This window comes from Pelmatolapia mariae, linkage group LG2 (genome assembly GCF_036321145.2).
Source record: "Pelmatolapia mariae isolate MD_Pm_ZW linkage group LG2, Pm_UMD_F_2, whole genome shotgun sequence".
NCBI classification, from domain to species: Eukaryota; Metazoa; Chordata; class Actinopteri; order Cichliformes; family Cichlidae; genus Pelmatolapia; species Pelmatolapia mariae.
Genome location: NC_086228.1, coordinates 18,216,411 through 18,238,400, shown reverse-complemented (window position 1 = coordinate 18,238,400; position 21,990 = coordinate 18,216,411). Strand labels below are relative to the sequence as shown.

The 21,990-nt window shown below is 39.2% G+C and overlaps 1 protein-coding gene and 1 long non-coding RNA gene across 3 annotated transcripts in view; one reads left to right on the top strand and one right to left on the bottom strand.

Annotated features, from left to right (window-relative positions):
• Nucleotides 1–787: 787 nt before the first annotated feature.
• The window catches only part of slit3 (slit homolog 3 (Drosophila)), a 229,262-nt gene continuing 208,059 nt past the window's right edge, over nucleotides 788–21,990 (bottom strand). For both annotated transcript variants that reach the window (XM_063494239.1, XM_063494245.1), the window contains 10 exons: nucleotides 20,845–20,984; nucleotides 18,585–18,678; nucleotides 17,819–17,956; nucleotides 16,976–17,216; nucleotides 14,828–14,958; nucleotides 5,628–5,782; nucleotides 5,014–5,174; nucleotides 4,277–4,434; nucleotides 3,619–3,824; nucleotides 788–3,516 (listed from right to left, as the gene is read on the bottom strand). In XM_063494239.1, the coding sequence (XP_063350309.1) occupies nucleotides 3,269–3,516; nucleotides 3,619–3,824; nucleotides 4,277–4,434; nucleotides 5,014–5,174; nucleotides 5,628–5,782; nucleotides 14,828–14,958; nucleotides 16,976–17,216; nucleotides 17,819–17,956; nucleotides 18,585–18,678; nucleotides 20,845–20,984 (1,672 nt within the window). In that variant the 3' untranslated portion in view covers nucleotides 788–3,268. The remainder of the gene's footprint in view (nucleotides 3,517–3,618; nucleotides 3,825–4,276; nucleotides 4,435–5,013; nucleotides 5,175–5,627; nucleotides 5,783–14,827; nucleotides 14,959–16,975; nucleotides 17,217–17,818; nucleotides 17,957–18,584; nucleotides 18,679–20,844; nucleotides 20,985–21,990) is intronic.
• On the top strand, nucleotides 3,776–5,144 carry LOC134641744 (uncharacterized). Its single transcript, XR_010095572.1, has 3 exons — nucleotides 3,776–3,883; nucleotides 4,321–4,488; nucleotides 5,035–5,144. It is a non-coding gene; the product is annotated as an uncharacterized LOC134641744 (long non-coding RNA).

The following is a 21,990-nucleotide window of genomic DNA, read 5'->3' as shown; positions in this document are numbered from 1 at the left end:
AGGTCAAAATGGGAGTCGCCCCCTAGGGTGGTCGAGAATGACTGAGCTAAGATCCTGTGGGACTTCCAGATACAGATGATGACTAACCAGTCGGACATAGTCGTAGTGGACAAGTAGAGGAAGACTGGTATATTGATAGATGTACCAAACGACAGCAACATCAGGAAGAAGTAACATGAGAAGGTGGAGAAGTACCAAGAGTTGAAGAAGAACTCGAGAAGATGTGGAGTTTGAAGGTAACAGTGGTCCCAGTGTTAATCGGAGCACTCGGTGCAGTGACCCCTGGAGTGGCTCCAGCAGATCCCAGGAACAAAATCCGAGATCTCTGTCCAGAGGAGTAAAGTCAGAGCAGCAAAGATACTGTGCAGGACTCTCAAGCTCCCAGGCCTCTGGTACAGGACCCAAGATTGAACCTGGATGGACCCCCTTTGACTTCTTGACTTAATTCTTTATGGCATTGATTAAACAAGGTGCTGGAAACATTCCATACTGACATACTGCATGGTGACATACCATAATGACAGCATCATACTGCAAGTAAGACAGCTGTGAATCTCCCATTTCACCCCATCCCAAAGGTGCTCTACTGGATTGAGCTCTAGTGACTGAAGACTGGGTACAGTAAGCACACTTTCCACTGGCACACTGTGGACGTAAAGAGATGGATAATATAAATGTATTAAAAACTCACACATGAAAGATTATTATAGTTTCAATGGTAGTTTAATTTTAACATTCAACATAAGTATCAATTATCACTCACATAATCATGTTTTTTAAACCTAGGACATATACAAGTGTTTGATTTTACAGTTATTTTCATCTTCAATAACTAATAACTGAGGTGCTTTATTTTGTTCAGAATGAAAAGCTAAGCAATCAGTATCAGGATACGAAGATGTGCAATGGGTAAAAGGAAAAGAGGGGACAGTTAAAGGCTGGAACTGCAGTAAAAATGAGGGCAGAAGCTAACAAGTAGGAAAATGAAAGGGAATAGGTTGTAAATGAAGGAGACACTGTGGGGAAAAGATAATATCCTCTTGAACACTGGAAGAAAAGTAGGGAATGAAAGGAAAATGTTCATAGTGAAGAAACAAGAAGAACAAAAGTGTAGAAAATCATAATTTTAACACTGTTGCAAACCTTTAATAGCAGAGCTGTAAATTTACTGCAAAAGTGTGACGATACTTTGCCTCTGTGTAAACAAAGCAACATTGTATAAAGTAAACAGTACAGTAGTAGTTACATCATATTAATACTTTTAATTGTGTTAGTCAACTATGGGCAATAAGAAACTGCACAGGTGATGTATTTTTGTTCAGTCGTGTTGTTGTTCCTTGCGTGTAATCAGATTCTCTCATGTGACAAACTTACAGAAGCTATTTTTAGTTGTGATGGTGGAGGTTTGCTGTGATCACACCGGAGCAAATTACATTTTGGTCAAAAACAGCACAGAATTGTTTTTAACCTCCACCTACAATGTCAACACTCAAATTAAAACCATTATTGAATTTCCAAAATCTTCACCTTTACAATAAAATGATTCCTTCCATGTAATTTTTAAAGCAAATATTGGTTCTTGCATTATATATTGTTATTGTAACACAACAAATGCTCTATTTTTATAAAAGAGGGTAAAACACAGAAATTGGTACTTGGTACTGCAGTTTCACATTCATCACAAAGCTATGAGGCACTTTCTACAGAGAATCTTTCAAACTGAAAGAACTGCCACATGGTTAAGGCTTTATATTACTTAATTTGAGGTTTTTATATTTCCTAGGACCTTAAAATACAATCTAATTAAGAGATTAGGGAGAGGTATACCACGTAAGGCCACACATTTATTTTGATTGTTGTTATGGACTGGTGTGAATTGCTACATGTGACACTATGATGCTTATTTATCCAAAAACAATTCAGTAGCAGCTGTTGAAAATATTGCAGCAAACCTTTTGGATTTCAACACAGGCACATCAAAAGTAGTGAACTTGCATAAATCAGCAACATTTTTCAATAATTTCTGACATCCTTATCTGTTAAGGCAAAAACATGTGACTTTGGTGTATTGTTGTTATTGAAACAGCTTGTCCTGGTTAAGCATTAATTGAATAGCAAACAGTGAGAAGTGGCGTATTTGCTATTTATACCAAGTTTGACATCTCACATTGCAGCATTGACGTGTAGGTATGATGCAGGTGTGACATCACTCCATTTGTTATGGGTGTAAAAAAATACCTTGGAGCACAACCAGCCACACTCAGTAAGTGACTCTTGAGAGAAAGCTCCTTGTTATTTAAAAGGATAACTCAAAAAAAGATGTCTTCCCGTCTCCACTCGTGTATGTTTTAAATCTCAGCAGTCTAACAAGTTCAGAGTGAGCATAATGCTGAATTTACAGCATGTTTTTCATTATTATTGATTTCTATGGGAATTTCTGATTCATAACATTTTCCAATGAATAGCAGATGCCTTTCCAATTTAATGTCAAACCTTATGTGGCTCCAAGTGTGGCGTGCAACAGCAAACAAGAATGACACAATATTAGAGCAAACTGTTAAATCATCTCTGTGAAAAGAGTCTTTTATGGGAACTCACATGTGAGGATAATGTCCATTATATAGAGAAGCAGGTTAGCTAGGCACATACAGTTCGCTTTTAGCCTCCAAGAAGGAGGACTTCAAAAGCCTGCCACCTTTTCCTTTGTGTGGAATCAACAGAGCTCTTCTTCTTCTCTGCTCTTCTCTCCCAGTGTCCCACACATTGGCACTCACATTAACATCATGCAAATACACTTAGAAGATATAAAATTCATTGGGTTAGGGTAAATATTTATATAGATTTACACATATATAAATTCATATACTTTTAAGGAATGTTAATCTATTTTGCTGTGTACTTCTTACAAGGTAAAAATAACATTTTTATACTATGCAACACATTATATAATCAACATATTACAAAAATCAGTCCTTTTATCATCTTTTAGAAAAAAAATTCCATAATAAAAATAACTTCTATGTTTTTTCTCACTTATATCTTACAATATATTTTCTCTCTGTCAAAACGCACACACGTGTCCCATTTTTGTTTTTGTTTGTCGTTTCTCTTGGCAGCAAATTGGCAGCGGTCAAACAAAATGTGGAAATTAAAAATCGCGTCATGCTGGTGCTCATCAATGTGGAAAATTCTCAGAGCGACAACTTCGTTGATGTGTGGAATTCACAAAATGGCGGCGGTGAGTGCTGCAAAACAAACTGCTGTGCCGTTACAATGGACATTTGGAGCAGCCGCATTCCAGAGCGGTTTCCATCTCCTCTGAGTACGAGGTGCCGTCTGTGCAGCGGAAAACCACCTTTCTCCGTCTGGTCTTGGTGACGCTACAGCAAACACCAGGTGAAGCCTGGCAGGATCTGGAACAGTCCATGCGGGGAATCTTGCTGGTGGATGTGCATGTTCTTAAGGGTTGGTGGCGCTTCAGCTGTTCTCTTACCATTTCTCCTTGACATGTGATTTCTGCATGTTGGTGGAGTTAAAAAAAGCACATATTTTAAATCATAATATGCTCTCATTCTCTGCTCATTTCCATTTCTTCTTTTTATAATCCTTTAGTGTTACCTGTGTCACAAGTAGGACCCGTAAACCCTGGCTGACAGTGACAGAACGGCTCTCCCCTTTCTGACACCCGACACTCCCCACGCCCACAGCGAACCCCCCTGCATGCTGGAGGCTCCTGTCGTCTGTTACAGAACTGACCCTGATAGCCTTCATTACACAGGCAACTGTAAGACTGACCCTTGGGAACACACTGGCCATGAGAACATCTGGAGAAAGAACAGAACAGAAGGAAAACATGTTACAGGAGAGAATTATACTGGGGTTGGTATGTGGTTTCATCCATGGTTGCTTTAAAACCACTAAACCCACATGATTTCAAAATCTATACTAAACAAAGACCTGGCTTGTATGACAAAATGGCATTAGAAACATCACAAACAGGTGGCAATTATTCATTTTATACAACAAACAGAAAATAAAGCTTGACCAGGGAAATTTTGCTTCTGTGTGTGGTCAAAGGGTCTGACACGAGGGTTTCTTTCATCCTCCTTTGCCCCTATCAGTATAACTTAGCAAAACTAATCAGAAATGTCTTTTTCTAAAACTGTTACAAGATGCACGCTTTACAGAATGTGCTTAAGTGTGCCCCTATCCATGAGTTAGTAATTGCAAGTTAAATTCACACCTCACATACAATGCCTCTGCCATTTTGGCTTACCTGTTGTTCTGACAGGGGTTTGTGCCTGTCGTCTGGTCACACAGAGCCCCACTGCGTCCATGAGGACAATCGCAAGTTACTCCCGTCTCTCCTCCTTCTCTGCATGCACCCTGTGCACAAACACTGCACGAATGACACCCCGCAAGAATGCCATCACCCTAGTGACAGAACATAAAATGAAGAAATCACTGTAAGAAACGACAAGCATGGAGGTAGGTGGCACAACCACAGAAATGTTTTGATATTGCCTTAATGCTGTAGCCCTTCAAGGGTTCAGATTAAATATGTTTCCAAATTGGAAAGACAACGTGTATACTTTTCCATAGCAGCTACTGACTTTGTTGAAGTGCCTTAAAACTCATCAGACTGAAAAAATATGTTCTACAGTGGCTTATATTATGAAAGTGAATGCTTGCTTGGATTGGATCCTCGCTCTGAACCCAAAACAGAACACTGCTGTCATAAGGTTTTTCACTATGATTTTTTTACATGGTATTTCAGCCAGATGTCCTCTTACTATTGCCAAACATAACTTTCTTTGATGATATGTTGATAGGCGAACTTACAGGACAGAGTTACGGGATTATGAGTTACAAAACCAATGTAGGCCATAGAGTTCTCAATAAAACCTTCAAGGCTTCTTAACAGCACTAAATGAACTTATAATACTTTAATTCTAACATTACTGTGTGTTCTAGTAAATGCTGTGAAATCTGTGCTATCCATTGTGTAATTACCTTGCCCTCAATTCTTTGTAGCTGTCCTGCACCTCTGGATCTATAACTCAGGTCTTGAGGCTCCCCATTGATCTGGACATTGTGGACGCAGCCACTAAAACCCTGAGGGGATCGTTCAGGCCCTGGACGCAGACCTGAGGCCACGACCTGGGATGGCACTCCTGGGAATTGGTGAAAATAAAACCAGAAACAGACATAGAAATGAGTATTAATAACAATGGAAAGTATAGTATAATGTTTTATTAAGATATTTCCTTTATTGGTTTCATTCTGGCTTGGCTTACACTAAAATACAACAAGAATACGGCATTGCAGCTCTCACTATTGCACAATAACAGTATGTCTCTCTTACTCGAGAAAAAAGGAGTTACTGTTCTCAGAGGCGTGTCTACCCTCCTTCTTGAAGAAAAGTTGAATAAAAACAGTTTTCCACTTCCTTACCACAACCCTTGCTGTGATTTAGTGTGCGTTAGTCTGCGTGCGCGTTTGCATGTTGTGTGTGCCTATACGCGTATGTACCCATGCGCTGCATAGCAAACAAAAAGTAGGGTAGGCAAAAGTAACATCTGTGTACGGCAAATGCATCGTGTCTATAAAAAAATGTGTGTGCGTACCTCCTATGTAAAGCTGTGTGTTGTGGTCGACGGAGGGCTGGCGTGCCAGCTTTCCCAGGCTCTTGTTGGTGCTGTTATCCACCACTAGGCTCAGTGAGTGGTTCTGAATAAGCAGCTCAACTGTGTGGAAAAGCCCATCATTCACAGACTCAACGCTGTAACGAACGCACAAATGCACACAAACAGAAAAAAAAAGGACATAATTTCAGTACGTGCATGATTATGATAGATTACTGTTGCTTTCTAGACCAGACAGGAGAATTAAGGAGGGAAAAACTGTTAGAGCAAATTGGAAATGCCAGACACAAAACAGACTCCAAACATTTTCGAGTCAAACAATTTTTTTCTTTGTTTTGTTGCGTTTGCAAATCGACCAACCTAAATGAAAAAGAAATTAGGGAAATCTGTGTCGAAATGCTATCCTGAGACATAAAAAAGACTGATTACATCCTCAATACTGTGTTACTGTGGAAGGGATTATAATGTGCCCTTGATCTATTTCATGATTTCCTAACATGGGGGTTGAGGCCCAGTACTTTCTAGCAGCACATGGGGTTGTTTGTTCTGATGAGCTCAAGACTTGGGGCAAAACCGGATTCTTACAATTTAATAGCCGGACTCAACCAGTTTGGACCATTGTGGTAAAGATCTGATATTTTTTGGAAGAATAAATGTTTCCATTGAAGAGAAGTCTGCAAAAAACTAACATTATGACCTTTTGCACCATGTTTGACCCTGGGAGGAAAGTGTATGTGTTCATGTGTGAATGCGTGTGTCTGAGATTCTCTGCTAAGTGGTTTTTGCTGGAGGGGAGACAGACAGCTATAGAGACAGTGGTTTGGCAAAGCTGAGAGAAGGAGAGAGAGAGCGAGAATGAGAGACAGAGAGGGAAAGAGAGGTAAATCGCGGGGTGGTAAAGTTGACCGTGCCTCCGCTCAACCAAGTTCTTGCAGAACATCAAAAACAGAAATGAACAAGTGAAGCTACTCTTTCTGCTGGTGGTCTGCTCCAGACTCCCACAGCGAAACATCAGGACAATACTTCCCTTTGTCTGCAACCACTTATTTGCTAACTAGCTAAGGAGCCTTAAATCAGCTGTGATTGACAGCTGTTTATAGAGCGTTCAGATTACAGCGATGTTACATTAACAGCAAATGGAGCAAGGTTTGTGAGTTCTGGATATGGGCCAGTGTGACTTTCATAAAAATCCTGACCATTCAGAAGGACAAAAGAACCGTATGCATTACAACATACACTATAACACATTAACAGGCCTTAAAAAGAATCAAGAATTTATTATCGACTCATTTGCTTTGTCTACTCTCGTGTCACTGTCCTCGACAACTGGATAAAAATTAGGAATCTATTTTTTTAACCAGTTTTTATTAATTGAAAGTGCTAATCTGAGATTTGAATGGAGGTTTTACAAGGACGTGTAACTGTCCATCAACAAATGTGAAAACCATTTGATTGTCATGATATCTGTCGTGTTTAGCACGCAGCTAAAAGCTTGTAAAATAACAACTGTAGACTCAGTACAGACACATACATGGTTTCCATTAGGAACCATGTAATTTAATAAAGGCTGAGAACAGGCCTAGTAAACATAGCAAAATGATGGTCTGCTAGCCAGAAAAATCAGTTATGTACCTCAGCAGCCTCCTCCTCAAACCTAACTTTGTATTACTTTAGTTCTTTCATTTTTTGCATTACATATCATTCTCTTCTTTCCTCTTTATTCATCACTTCCTTTTCATTATCTTCTTCCCCATCCACTTCCTCTTCTCTTTTTCTCCTTTTGCTCTGCTTAAATCACCTTTCTAGCCCGAATGTCATTTAACAGTCATTTTTACCCTATTCCTCTTCTAAAGCTTCTTTGCTTTCATTCCAAAAGCTCTTCATCTCATTTTCCCCTCATTTGCTCAACTGAATGCCTTGTTAAATTAAATGGAGCTGTTCACAAAGCTGAAAACTCTCAGATTGATTTGTTGTGCAGGAACCCTATTAACACATTTTTTAACCCATCATACATGGACATGGGAAACTCAGCACTGGACTTGTTGTGAAACCAAAAATCCACCAGATGGAAGTAGCTGACTAAAGACTAGCGTGTCTGAGTCTGAGCAGCTGGCAGCGCTGCGGGTGGGTGTATGAGTTTGAATGTTACCGACATAAAACGTCCTTATTTTTTAAAGTGGATATTTTCAATAGCTTGTCCATGATTTGTGTGCCTGCATGTTTATGAATTATTTTGCAGATTTAAAGTATATAACAGCAAAAAGGTCCTGGGTTTAAATACACTGACCAGCTCGAGCCTTTCTGTGTGGATTTTGCATCTTATGCCTTTGCTTAGGTGGGTTTTCAACAGGTACTCTGGCTTCCTCCAACAGTTAGAAGACATGCATATTAGGTTAACTGATTAATCTAAATTGTAAGTAAACTGTAAGTATGAATGTGAGCAGGAATGGGTGCTTGTACCTTGGTATTAGCTCTGAGATACATATACATATTGTCCAGTGTGCGCCCCACCTTTTGCCCTATGACAGCTCGGATAGGCTCCAGCCTGACCATTAATTAAACAGGCAGTTATGAAAATGGATGGATGGATACAGTATATGCTTGCAAATGTGTGCACAATTATGTATGTTTTAGATACTTCTAAAGATGACTCTGTTAGCCCGAGAAACTGTCCATTATAGAATTCAATAAAAACAAACACACAGCCATAGCAGATTGAAACTGCCTCTCTCTCTAACTTTCACTGTATTCATCCAAAGCCACAAGGGACGCCAATTTCCTGTCAGTCCAAAATCCTGAATGAGCACATACACACACAAATAAACTTCACCAAAAAGAACTTCCCAAACCCCAAAACTGGCTTTCTGTCATATAACAGAGTCTAATACAAACCCAGAAGTAATTACAGGTCATCGACTTTATCTCAAACTGAAAAAAACATATTTGGAATAGAAATAACCATGGAGATCCACTTACACTGTTAAATCAAATTAGCCACTCCTATCATTTATTACGGTGTTTCTGAAGCACATTTGCTGCGTCTGTATGTGAGCTTGCAAACATGCATGTGTGAATGTTTTTAACAACTATACATCTACAAGTTTATCCAGCTACAGTAGTATGTAGTCTTTTGTGCAAAATCGAAGTATGTTCGAGTGAGCTAACTTGTTTGTGAGACTGTATGTATGTGTGTGTTAAACAGCCCAGTCTGATTAAAATGATGCTCAGCAGACACACATCCCAGTTCCATATTGCTGTGGTAACCTCAATTAGTCATTACTGAGACGGCAGCTGGAGAATGGAGCACTCCTTCACTGTTTTCCTTCCTTATTTTTTCAGCTTTCACTAAACCAGGCTGGCCAGTTCAGATGAAATTTGTACTTTTCAGGAGTGGATTCACTGCGTTTTGATGTCGAGTCTCAGGAACGAGGACTTGTTGTTTCAGGCCTCTAAGAACTCAGTATTTGAATGTCTCAATAGCCTCTGAGAATTTTAAACCTATAATGTTCAAGGATTGTCTGTCTGTTTTAACCACAGCCTTGTGGCTTTAAAGAGCCAGATTCAGGTCAGACATTGAGTCACTTTATTCACCCAAATGAAGGTCCAAAATCTTGAGGAAGCCCTGTATCTGAATAGAAACTGCTTGCTATGGTCACTCGTTTGTATGTATGCTTCCATACTGGGTGTATGTGATACACTGCATATTTAAGTGAGTTACAATTAAGGAACACCTGCACAATGTTATAAAGTCCAACTGTTATGTTACGTAATGCCCTCCAGAAATGATTATGTTTGACATAAGCTCAAATCTATGGCCATTTATAATGCTTCTTCCATTCTTTGCATCACTTTCCCTTTTCTCTTGTTCAACCATCCGTCATCATCATCCTTCAACATTTTACCTGTCTTTCTTCTGTCTCCTTTCTGCCCACTCATCCATTCCCCTATCCCTTTTTTTCTGTGCTGCGTTTACTGCTCGATCCCTTTCTCCTTTCAAGTACCCATCCATCCCTGCATCACTCCCTCTGTCACTTGCTGATGAATAATAGTAGATGTGCTCTCTTTGACCTGATGGGAGATTAGTGTGACATTTAGTAAAGGGCACCACATGAATACACAACAAACACATGCGTTGTGCCCCCTCCCCTGCACACTGGCATGCACACACAAAGGCACACATTTTCATTTAACACTTTCATCTGGTGCTAATGAGGGCACAGTGAAAGACTTGTACACCTTCCCCTGCCTCTCCTTCTGTTGCTGCCTTCCATCTCGATTCTTTTTAAACTACAAAAAGAGACATTCCCCTCTTCGACACATCCCTTGTATTCATTTCATTTTAATTATTCCCTCTGGTTTCTGCCTCTGCATTTTTTTAGTGAGGCCTGTTGAAATTCTCCTCCTTTTTGGAATCCTTTATTTCTTTTTATTCCTTTTTTTTGCTGTTGATATTTTTGTTGTTAGCTCCATTATTGTTATGGCAAATAACACTGAACAGCTGTTATCAGTTGTGATCACTCATAAGTATGGCTAGTCTTCAACTTCTTGTACCTATAGTGACCCATATTATGTAGGAGATATATAATGGTGGTGAATAAGTGTATATAAATTATTTGATTGTATTCTACCAGGTTATCAGGGTGATACAAGTCACTTGTCACCCATCACATGGTAACCTGTGTTCAGCATTGTGAAAGTGTATATTTTAACGCTACACTTTAACAAAACTGAAATATAACCCAAATGGTGAGTATCAAACTCAAGTCTTGAAGGTCAATGTTGTGTGACTTATTCCACGGCCGACTCTCTTCTCTCCTTCAGCATATTTCTTGAGCTGTGGAAACATCATTTATGATCAGTGAGATGTCACAGCCATCATTAAACGAGGTGGTAACTGCATACTGAGCTTGGCACTTGGTGAAGCAGGCTGTCAGTGGGTGATATCTATGTGTGATAGCAACGCATGCATGGCCTCTTAACTAAATTACATGTATGGAGAATGCAGAATGTATAGAAAGTGATTGTGCATGTTTTATGAGGAAAGAGAAATGAAATTATTACATTTGCTATCATTTAGGTTGCACACAATGTGCCTTAATGGCTCTTAGCTTAGTAATGGTTATTTTAATAGCTATTACTGTAAACTGTAAAATTTGTTGACAAATGAACTCCACAGGGGACCTTACACGTAATCTGTAAGAATCCACAGACTGACTGGTTTCTCATTTAACACTGGCCTGTGTTATCTGGCCATGACTGCTTCATTTCAGCACACTGTGCCAAACTGGCTTGAACATATCGCCCAGGCTCTCTAGTTTCTTCACAAGATAACTAACCCAGGGATCACTCAGAAACATCCCAGGGACTGGCACTGGTTTCTGGCCCTGGCTGTACAACCGCTGTATAGACAGTGCCATATTTGGAATCTGCCAGAATTGCTGTGCTAAGATTGTGGTGGTTAAACAGTTACGCCATTCTGGACACTATCAGTTCAGTGGTGGCAGGGTGTTTTGCGGTGCCTGCCCAGCCATGTGGTTTGAGTCAGTTTACAATGTATTTCTAAATTAGGGGAGATAAGATAGACCATTTGCAATAGTCAGAGTCATGTAATCAAAAAATGGCAATGCATAGCAGCTTGTGGTAAAATAAGCCTCAGTACTGGAGTTCTGCCTTGTCTCCTTTCAGAGACAGTGTTTACTGAGAGCTATAGCATTGTAGGCTTAGACATGACTTCATTGTATGGATCTTTGTTTCATACTCTGTCACTCCCATATCCGGATTTGTTTCTTCCCATTTGACACTTAATTTTTTTTTCTGTTTTTTATGTTCTTAAAGTACCGGTATACGTTCTCCCTCTACCCTGTCTTCATCTGTCTCTCTCCACTTTTCTCAGTTGTTCTTGCACTGTGTCTGTCTGTCTCCCTTCCAGGCGTGGCCCATGTCAAGTTAACAAGACCAGACAAGGATAATTCCCTGACTCAGTCTGTGGTTTGCTTTTTCCCTCTGTTCTTCGCCCGCTTTCACTCCATCCCTCGGTCATCCCTCAGTCCTCTCTCATCCATCCTGCAGTTCAGCTGCATTACATGGTCTTTTCATTTCGACGGCTTCTATCCATCTGTTTTACCCCTTCCCTTTTCCTCCTTTGGCGGGCAATGTATTCTACTCAGTTATCTGTTTATTGTGTCGTCTGGTCTTTCATTCATGCCTTCCATCCAGCATCAGTCCATCCATCTGGCTTTCTGGGTCTCTTTCTATCTTTATCAGACTGTTAGCTGATCAATCTGTCTTTCTATGCATCTGTGTGTCTCTCTTGCTGTCCCCTCTCCTAGTCAACCCTTTCAGCCCTGCCTCCATCCCACCCCATCTGTGCCAATACCTAATTAGATTCATCCCATCATTTTCAGTCTTTCATTTGATCCTTCCTTCCTCTCTAATGATCCATTCCTCTTGTATTCTCCTTGTTTTTACCAATATGTCATATATTGTTAAACACAAGCACATATTCTTTTTAAGGTCATATTTGAAATATGTGGCTTCCACATGTCACCCTACCCAAAAGTAACAGAATAGCACCACAGAAATCAAAAGATTACACAAATGTCAACAAACAAGTCAAACATGATAGGTTAGTAGGTTTTTCTTTCCAACCAAGAAAGAACATCTTTAAATAAAGGGCTGCAGCTCTGAAGCTGAGCTGAATGACTGACTGTACTGGTGGAGGTGTGGAACAAAGTTGATTACTATCAATACATGAGTCTTCTGAGCAACTGCTAAATATATAACACTGACAGCATCTCTACTGAGCTATGGCCCTCTGTGTTTTGAATCCTGACACAGTGGTAAAGGCTCAGCATGGAAAAAAAACAAAAACTGACAGATATTGTCCTAAAGGCAATTCTTATTTTCTACCCAAATGGCGCAGATTGTATACAAGGTTTAAATAGATCCAATGTTTATCACATTGCCTAACCCATATGGAAATCGCATCTGATGAAAAACATGCCATCATGTCAGTAGATACAAACACCAAATGTCATATAAATAAAGCAGCATATATTGTCTTTAACAATTTAACTCTACTACATGCAAAGACTTTCTTGCCTTATTTTGAGAATTAAAATAAATGTAATTAACATCTATCAATTTTAATTTATATAGAACCCGAGTTTCTGTTTTTCAGAGAAAGGCAAATCTAAGTTTGTCTAATGACAGAAGCAAATCAGGCAACAACAATAACAACAATAATAATAATAATGATAATAATAATAATACATTTTATTTATAGGCACCTTTAAAGATCCTCAAGGTAAATTTACATTAGTACAACAAAATAAAAACACGAGGTTAAATTAGAACTAATAAACAAGTATGAAAGTATAAAAGCTAAACAATAAGCTAAAGTCAAATAGAGAAAATTCAAATGGATGCAGATTTTACTGTAGGTAGATTATTCTGAACAATTCCTACAAAAATGTGACGATGTAAATGATTCAAATTTGAAATATCTGATGCAGAGCCAGTCTTGCCCTTGACCTAGTAAACTGTGGCTTAAATTTTCTTCTCCTTAAGTTACTTAAGGGATTTGTAGTATGATGTAATATCTTAATCCTAAACTCAAATTCATTATGAGCGGGCTGCATATTATCAAAAGACCACCGTCTCCTTTTCTTATGACCTTGTTTTTATCCAGAGAAAGTGTGAAAAAGAAAAACCCACAAAGGAAAATGTTAAGAAAATCACTCAGAAATATACAGCAAGGAGAATGAAGAGTGAATAAGAAAAACACCGCCCCCCCCACATACTGCCACACTTTTATACACTGTAAAAAGAAAAAAAAGTCTAACAGTATTGTATTTGGATTAGCAGAGTGGTGCACTCACCCTACCCTGTGCAGTAAACACTGCCTATGTACAGTAAATATCTGGTCTGATATATGGCATTTCATTACAAACACCCACTAGCTGTTTTAACATAAATACACATATTTTTGTGCTGATGAGCCCACGTTACCACTTGTATACGGTTCTCTGTGTGTTATAAATCCAAAAACCACTTGAGGTAATATCGTATGCAGTTTTTCATATTGTAATTTTGACATTGTAGTAGCCCTTTCTCCTCTTCTTATATGTGTATGAAATAAAACTATGGATGACATCACCCTCAGTTTATTTTACAGTGCACCCTGTAGCCTTCAGACGAGAAGTTGAAAAAACTTAATTGGCACTTAGTGAATTGTGTAACAACAGCTTACATCACTAGCTACTGCTTGAAACAGGATACATTATTTGGCATTGCTTACTTCAGGGTTGCATTAAGTGACTGCTTATTGTATCAAGTGACTTATTATTTAAACATTTGAATTTAAGTTTATGACTTGTGTTACAAAACAATACATATCTTATTTCAGTTGGATAAAGCGGCCAAATATAAGTATAATAACACTAAAAGGCCTCACAAAAGTGTTCTATTACTGCTAAAAAAATGTTATCATGTTCTTTTCCTTGATTATCTTTGTTGTTTCTTATGGACATGACTGTCCTGTCAGTACTATAAGGGAATTTTTCTAGAAACTATGACGCACTTGCTGTTTTTGTAAAAATATGTAGGCAGATTTGTGTGTGGATGACTAAACCACTAAAATCCATTTTCTTGGTGACCTTAGTTTTTAGCACGTGTATGTGTATATATGCATATTTTCTGTTATTTAAGTTTTTTTAATCACTTTGAATCCTTGTGATGTTTATCGAGTGGCTGTAAACTCAAAAATATATGTCTATGTGAGTGAATGCTTTTTGTAATCTTTAACCTACTGTTTACTCTTTGAACCTTAGTAACTGAATTTTGTTTTCTTCATGGTTTTCCGGGAAGGTATGCATCTATGTGCTTTTTATTTTTCAGAGTGTGCTTAACGTAATTTGAATCTATGTAACAACACAATGCTTGTTTTAACTTTAATGGAATGTAAAACCAAAATTATTTTAATTGATGCATTTCCACATCTGAGTAAATTCAATAATAAGTCTGCTTACATTAGCGAGATAAAAGTGATAAAATAGTGGATGGACCTTTATTCTCTCATAGGTACTTAAGGCATGCTTAAACTTGACCTTCATAATAATTCAAATAAGTGAATGTGAATTCCAGGAATGTGAGGGATAGCTTTTCTGTTTTATGTGGCCTACCTGTACACAGTGGTTGGTGGGTAGTTGGCGATGTCGTAAATAAGACGTATGTGTCCCTGATAAAGCTCAATTGCCAGAGGATCATGGTCCTCCTTGTACAACAAAATGCCGTTGTCTTTGTCTGTAGCCACCTGGAGAGAGAAAAACGTTGGACACAAAAACAGCCGTCAAAAATTACAGAATTTGATACACAGTCCACAGTTTGTCATATTTTTCATTTTTCATTTAATTCAGTTAATCATCTGGTAAAAAGTCATAGTGGCATATATAGAAGCAAATAGACCTGGATTGTTCATTTTTATTTCGATAAAAACAGGGCTTGTGTGCATATGACGCTATTATATCTGTGTGCATAACAACATATATAATAGCAGCATCATCATCATCAACAGCATCATGTGATCATTCATTACATTATTTAAGTAAATCAACTTCAAGTTAGCTAAGATAATCTTGCTAACTTGCTAAGTTAGCTAACTAGCTAAGATCATCTTAGCTATCTTAAACTTGTTTTACTCAAGTGATGTAAGTGAGGTGGGTATGCTACCCTAAACTTTTTCTAGTAAAACAAAATTATGTCCCCTGTTCAGCTATAAAACAGATTGCTCACTGCTCCCAAATGTGCACTTTTTTTTTCAAATTTGAAAAATATAGATATGCTTTTCTCACTTCACTCTTCTCTTTCTTACCCTGTGGTTTTGTTTGCACTGTGAAATCTTGACACCAGGGATATCAAACTCATTTTACATTGTGGGCGACATTTAGCTCGACTTGATTTTGAGTGGGCGGGACAGGTGAAACTGCCCATTCTGTTTAACTACATACTTAGCTGAGATGTCTTAACACAAGAAAAAGACATGCAATTTCAACAGTTTGTATTAGTTTTTCCTAATAGGAGAGGTCTTTATCAGCAAAAAAAAAAAAAAAAAGCTTTAACATGTATTAAAATAATGGGGGCCAGATACAGTGGGCCAGATTGGAGCTGATTCTAACCCCTGGGCCTTATGTTTGACACCCCTCATTTACACTGTACCCTTAGTTTTTTCCAGACCTCAGAAATGATCTACTCTGTGAAAAGCTAATACTTTGCTTCAGTTAAGATTGCTGATGCATATCTGACTCAATGGAAAGCAGGTTAAATGGGTGTCTGATTTACGATGGTTATTTTATACCATCAACTGTAACACATTTAAAAAGAAAAAGAAATCCACCGCACTTGTCTCAGAAACACACTCGACATGTCACACTTGCTCGCGTGCTCCTTTAAGCGCTAACTAACTAGCAAGTGGAAATGGGGCCATGGGGCCAAGCACTTAACACTCTGGCGTCAATGGAGCATAGCCAAGTCAACACCTGCTAACAAGCTGCTGGAAAAAAGAGAAAGCGACGCAGGCCAAAAAGAGAAAAGGGGGGAAGAGGTGTAAAGTACAAAGACTGAGAGAGCAAGTGAAGGGGAGGTGGGAGGAAAGAAGAAGATGCAGATATGTGGATGAACAGAGAATTTGGATGCAGCCTTAAAGAAAAGAAAACAGTGAAAAACAGAGAGGGAAAAAAGCATATGGTAATTTATGAAGTGCAGTGGCGCTTTCATTCTTCTTTTTCTCTCTCTCTTACCACTGACTCAAGGCCTCTTGGTAGAGTTTTAACAGCCTTGGCACTGACGTTGAAAAGTCCTGGCAAGAACGCAAAAGCACACGCACACACATGCACAAGCGCAAGCCCCCATGGTTCCAAACAGGTGGTAAATATCAATTAAACCACCTTCCTCTTCCTGTTTCTCTTTCTCTGCCTACTTTATTTCTCATTTTAATAAAAAAGAAAAATATGTCTCCATTAGGACATGACTCTCAGGTGTCCAAAATGGATGGTCTGTGTGAATGTGTGTGTGTGTGCATGGGCACGGGGCTCAGTGTGCCATGGAAACAGAGGGTGGAGCAGATGTTGGCTTTGCTTCATCTGCACTAACTCTATAAGCTTGATTAGAATGTCTCACAGCTCTATTTCAAGCGGCACGGAAATCTTTTAAGAGGAGTGCTACAGAATATAACGTTTGCACTTTTGGGTTTATTTCAAAATAAAAGCTGACTGTTCGATTTGTAAACCTTGAAAAACAAAAATGAATGCACAGAGGTCAAAGGTTAACCCTACCTGTAACGAAATATGTGCAGTTGGGCGGAGTTTTGCAGCTGGCAGCTCCACATACCCATCGCGACCCAGGAAGTGAACAGTGGCCATTTTGTCGCATTTGCTGCCATAGAAACCGGGCATGCAGCGGCAGATGGGCTCCCCAGCAACCACCAGGCACTGGGCGCCGTTTTGGCAATCGGATTGGTCGCAGGGGCTGGTCTGCAGCAAGATCATTGGTGGCGGGTTCTCACAGAAGAGCCCGCTGAGGCAGAAGTAAATTAAACAGAAGATAACTTATTTATAGAGCGTTAATTGGATGATTTGTTTATCTCTATTATGTGACAAAAGTTATTTCCTACTTGTTTTGTAATTTGTCTCTTTGAATTACACTAGGAGAATGCAGTGGCTAAAACAGAAAGCTAATAATCTTGAAATATTGAATCGGAGACCTTTCCTCAGCATGACATTCCAAACAGATTCAGTATATTTTCTTGTTTTCACCTGGATCATTCTGCACCTGTGAAACTAAACTTTTCTTTGAACGTTCCTATTTTTCCCATAGTCATTTTCTAATGGCTCTGTCTTCCCTTCCTTTCCTTTTCCTCTGCATACCTATGACTTTCTCTCTGTTTTTCCCCCCTCAGCCCCTGGTGATGAATTTGTTTCTCTCTCGCCAACAGTCCCTGCTATAATTAACCACATGGTGCTGCATCTGCAGCACACACACACACGCAAACACACAGATGCACGCAGTAGGTCGAAACAGTCAAGTCTCTGATTATGAAGTGCCATCTGTATCCCCTCCCATTCTGGCCCTCCAGTCTTTCACTGTGTTTGTGTCTGATTTGTTTCCATGACTCTCACCTGAAACCCTCTTTACAGACGCAGGTATAGCCATTGACGGCGTCCACACACTCTGCTCCGTGCTGACACTTGTTCTCCAGACAGTCATTATAGTCCTGCTCGCAGTGCTGGCCCACGTAGCCTGGTAAACACTCACACCTTGAGTGACATGGAAATAAGGATAAAATTACACAGTGTGTGGGCAACAGACTTTTCCTCTTGCTTACCAGGTGTTTTACTGCATGAAGAGGTGACATGTTTAGTTCATTTCTACAGCTCAGTCAGTAACAGAGCTCTACTTTTATACCACATTTTCCCATTTCTCATGGATAAGTGTGGGAAATGTTTGTGTAAAAATATTTTTATAGCAGTTCCACATTCATAAAACATTATCCACACAGTAATGAGGAACAAACAGAATCGGCATTAAGTGAACACTTTTTAATGATCTTAACTCACTAATTAATTTAGATACTTATGAAATTATTATAGATCAATGTGAAAGGATTCTGCAAGAAACACATTAATTTAGGCTATTAAAAAACAAAACTTTTCAACATGAAATCTAATAGCATAATAATTCATTATTTATAATTTATAAAAAGATTGACTATAGGTTTATACTGTATAAAAAGTTTAAACACACAATCTTTCAGTGTAATATAACATTTTTCCCCTAAAAATGCTCTCACTTGTATCACAAAAAGCTAGCTTTAACATGGTGAGCTCACTGTCACTTTCACACAGTGTTTTTCAGTGATCCCCCCCATATGTAACTGTTGCCCACCTGTAACCGCGGCCAACACGAAGGCACTTGGAGTCATGCTGACAGGGGTCAAAACCAGGGAGACAAGGGTCAGTAACCTCGTCACACAGGTCACCTGATGAAAAAGAAAACATTTGCTGTCAGCAATTTAGAAAATGTGAGGCTTAATCATATTTTAGGCTTATGTTTTATGCCTGCTGCATCATCACTGAATAATCTGAATAAATATTTTCAGAATTTATGTGGGGAAAAAACTGTGAAGGTAAACAGAAAAATAACACTTCAGAAGAAAGATGGGAGTAGGGGGGGCACACTAAACTTTTCACACATACTCTCTGTAATCTTCAAATAGCAGTCGGGGGAAAAAAGCATCCTGGTCAAGGCTTTAGATGTGCAGTGGATGTCCCCATGCACAAAGGGAATAGCGCTATCAGCATTTTCTCAGACCTGATGGAGAAGGGGGTTAATGCTCTCTGTAAAAGTGGAGGCGGTCTAAAGATGTACACACACATGCACATGCTGAAAGGGTGAGAAGGGTTAACAGTGTGTTTAAAAGCAGTAGTTGAAGTTAGTGGTAGGAAGGAAGCGGGTATTGAGAAAGGTCAAGCACATTTCCATCATTCTCTGCCTGCTTTCATCTAATCCTGCTGCCTTCCCGCCCTGTCTGTCTCCAATACCCTCCCATCAAATCACTTTTAGGCACAGGTTTTTTGAGCTACAGTACACCGCAATTTCTGAAATGATGTTTGACTTGTAAAAAAAAAGAAAAGAAAAAAAAAAGCATGCTGTGAAAGTAAATTTTAATTATTCAGTCTTTGAGCTCCCTAAGCAGACTATTTCACACTTCAGGCACTTTGTTAAAGATGCCAAAATTAATTTATCAATGTGGAATTACCTGAAATACCTTAGAATAATTATCATATGCAAATGAAACTGTGCTACAGAAGAAGATGTTAGACATGATTTACCTGATTTAAAATCATTTTACACAATAATATGATCATATGAGAATTGTGGGAGATAGCTTCTAATCAAAAGTGATTTTAACACTTATAAAGACACAAACTGTTGACACTACATCTATGCAACTTGGTTTATCTTCCGCCAAGAAGGGTAATGAAGTGAAGGTATGTGATCTCTGTGCTTTAGTGCTGCTTATTTCAGGAACAAGGCATCAGAGGTGGAAAACTGAAACATATTCTATGGATTGGGGACATGCAGAGTCCAGAGCAACATATCTGAACATTGTTGAGAATTTTCTAAAATACTGATTATCTTATTGCCTTTTTTCACACCAAATTATTTAATACTTTCTGGATTGCAGTTTTTTTTATCTCACAAAGGATTAATTATATTTTCTTGTGACCTCCTGACCTTTCCTCCATCATCTGTCTAAAATGGATTTTTTACCATAATCAAAATGCTAGTGTGACATTTAATTTGTTGAACACATTAAAGAAACCTTAAATCAGCTGTTTCAAAGGTCTTATGACATTAAATCTGGATTTTTCTTTCTGTGTTGCAAATATGACGTGACAGTCCTGGTTGCTGAGTTTGGAGAAAGCAGAGCGACTAGCAAAGTACTGTCCTCTTAATGTGACACCTGATGATTACGCTGCGGTTCACTGAGCTAAGTGGGGAGTTTGGTGCCAGAGGAACCAGCTGTGCGCATGAACGTGTGTGTGTGTGTGTGCAACAGCTGTATGTGGTAAGGTGGCTGGCAGTGTGCAAGGACTCTGAGAGCCAACAACGATAATGACATGGTGTGTGTGCTGCTGAGTGCGTATTGACTGAGGTCCAGTGTTAAAGGGGACCTCATGTTTGTGTGTGTGCATACGTATGTGTGTCTTAGAGGACACTGTCACACACAGAAAAACTTAAATTCAGAGTCAGCAGTTTAGCTTCAGCGTGCCGGACTCTGCCAGGGCAGCTCTCGCTCCTCTCAGCCTTTGCACTTTATCTGCAATTTCTTTACCCTTTCTGTTGCTCTGTTTATTTTTCCCTTTCCCTCTAGTACACAGTCAATCTTTGCCATTTCACTCTCATTCTCCTTCTGTCTCCCCCCTCTCTGTCTCTCTCTCACTCATGTGATTGCTCTTTAAACCTCCTGCAGGAACAGTTTCAGGTCACTGCAGAGAGCCTGTCTATTACTAACTTACCATCCAGTAAACTGGAAAATATGATTTTGTAAGCGTGGGACTTGGTGACCCTCCCAGCCTCTCAGGGGCAAAGACTGAGGGTACATTATTGAAAGTTTTTGTGTGTTTGTGTGGGTGTCTACCTGTGTAGTTTGGAGGACAGACGCAGGTGTAGTTGTTGATCCCATCGATGCAGGTGGAGTTGTTCTCACAGTCGTTGTCTTCGCAGTCATCTGGGTTTATCTCACAATGTTGGCCCTCAAAACCTGGCGGACATGCACAGCTACACATGCAAAAACACACAAAACGTGTATTATTACCTAGCAAATGGGCAAGATCTGAGAACTCATCATCAGGTCCTCTTAAATTCTCCTATGAGAGAAGTTTAAAGAAGAACTATTGAATCTGTAGTTCGGTTTATATTCTTACATCCTTTTCATTTAGAGACTCCACTTCATGTCTCATTAAATTCCAACAAGTTGCAGCTATTCCTGCAGCACACATACTTCCTGTTAATCTATTTTCTGCGATAAAGATTAGGGAGAATCAATCCTCCCTTTCAAACACAGCCTTTTGATTTATGTCATCTCTCTTTCCTGATGGGAGATGTTTTATTAATAAATATCAGTCAAAATTCCTCAGGCTTCTACTGTCTATTACGGTTAAAGAAAAAAACTTTAAAACAAAACACCCACCTCCAGCTAAAAGGAAGAAAAAAACAAAACAGAACAAAAAATGCTGAGATACGCTTAGTTTGATGCCACTACGGTTGGACGCCGCCCACCTGGACCACTCAAAGGGAATTATCAAAGCTTCCTCCTCTCCTCCACTTCTTTCTCTCACCCACCTCTTTTCTCGTCGGCCCTTGATCTCTTCCCCCTTTTCACCCTTTGTATCTCAGTCAGGATAACTCCTTCAAACAGATCACAAACACGCACACTACCTTTAGGTGAAGATCACTCACCCACACACAAACACTCTAAGTCTAATAAATCCAACCGCAGCTGCCTTTGACAACTTGCCCTCTCTCTCACGACTCTCTGTTCTTCTGTTCATCTCCTAGACATGATTGATTTAAATTACTTTTATTGGGAAAAACTGAATTTTACATTAAGTTCACCCAATAAATGAAGCAAAGGGATAGCTGCTTGTCAGTGACAATTATCAACCCACACAAACCCATTCACTCTTATTTGTGGCACAATGCTTTGTCCTTCCCACTTTTTTGTACATACAAAATGTGTTTAGTTCTTTCTCACTGCTTTCATTTCGCAACAAGTGAAATGAAA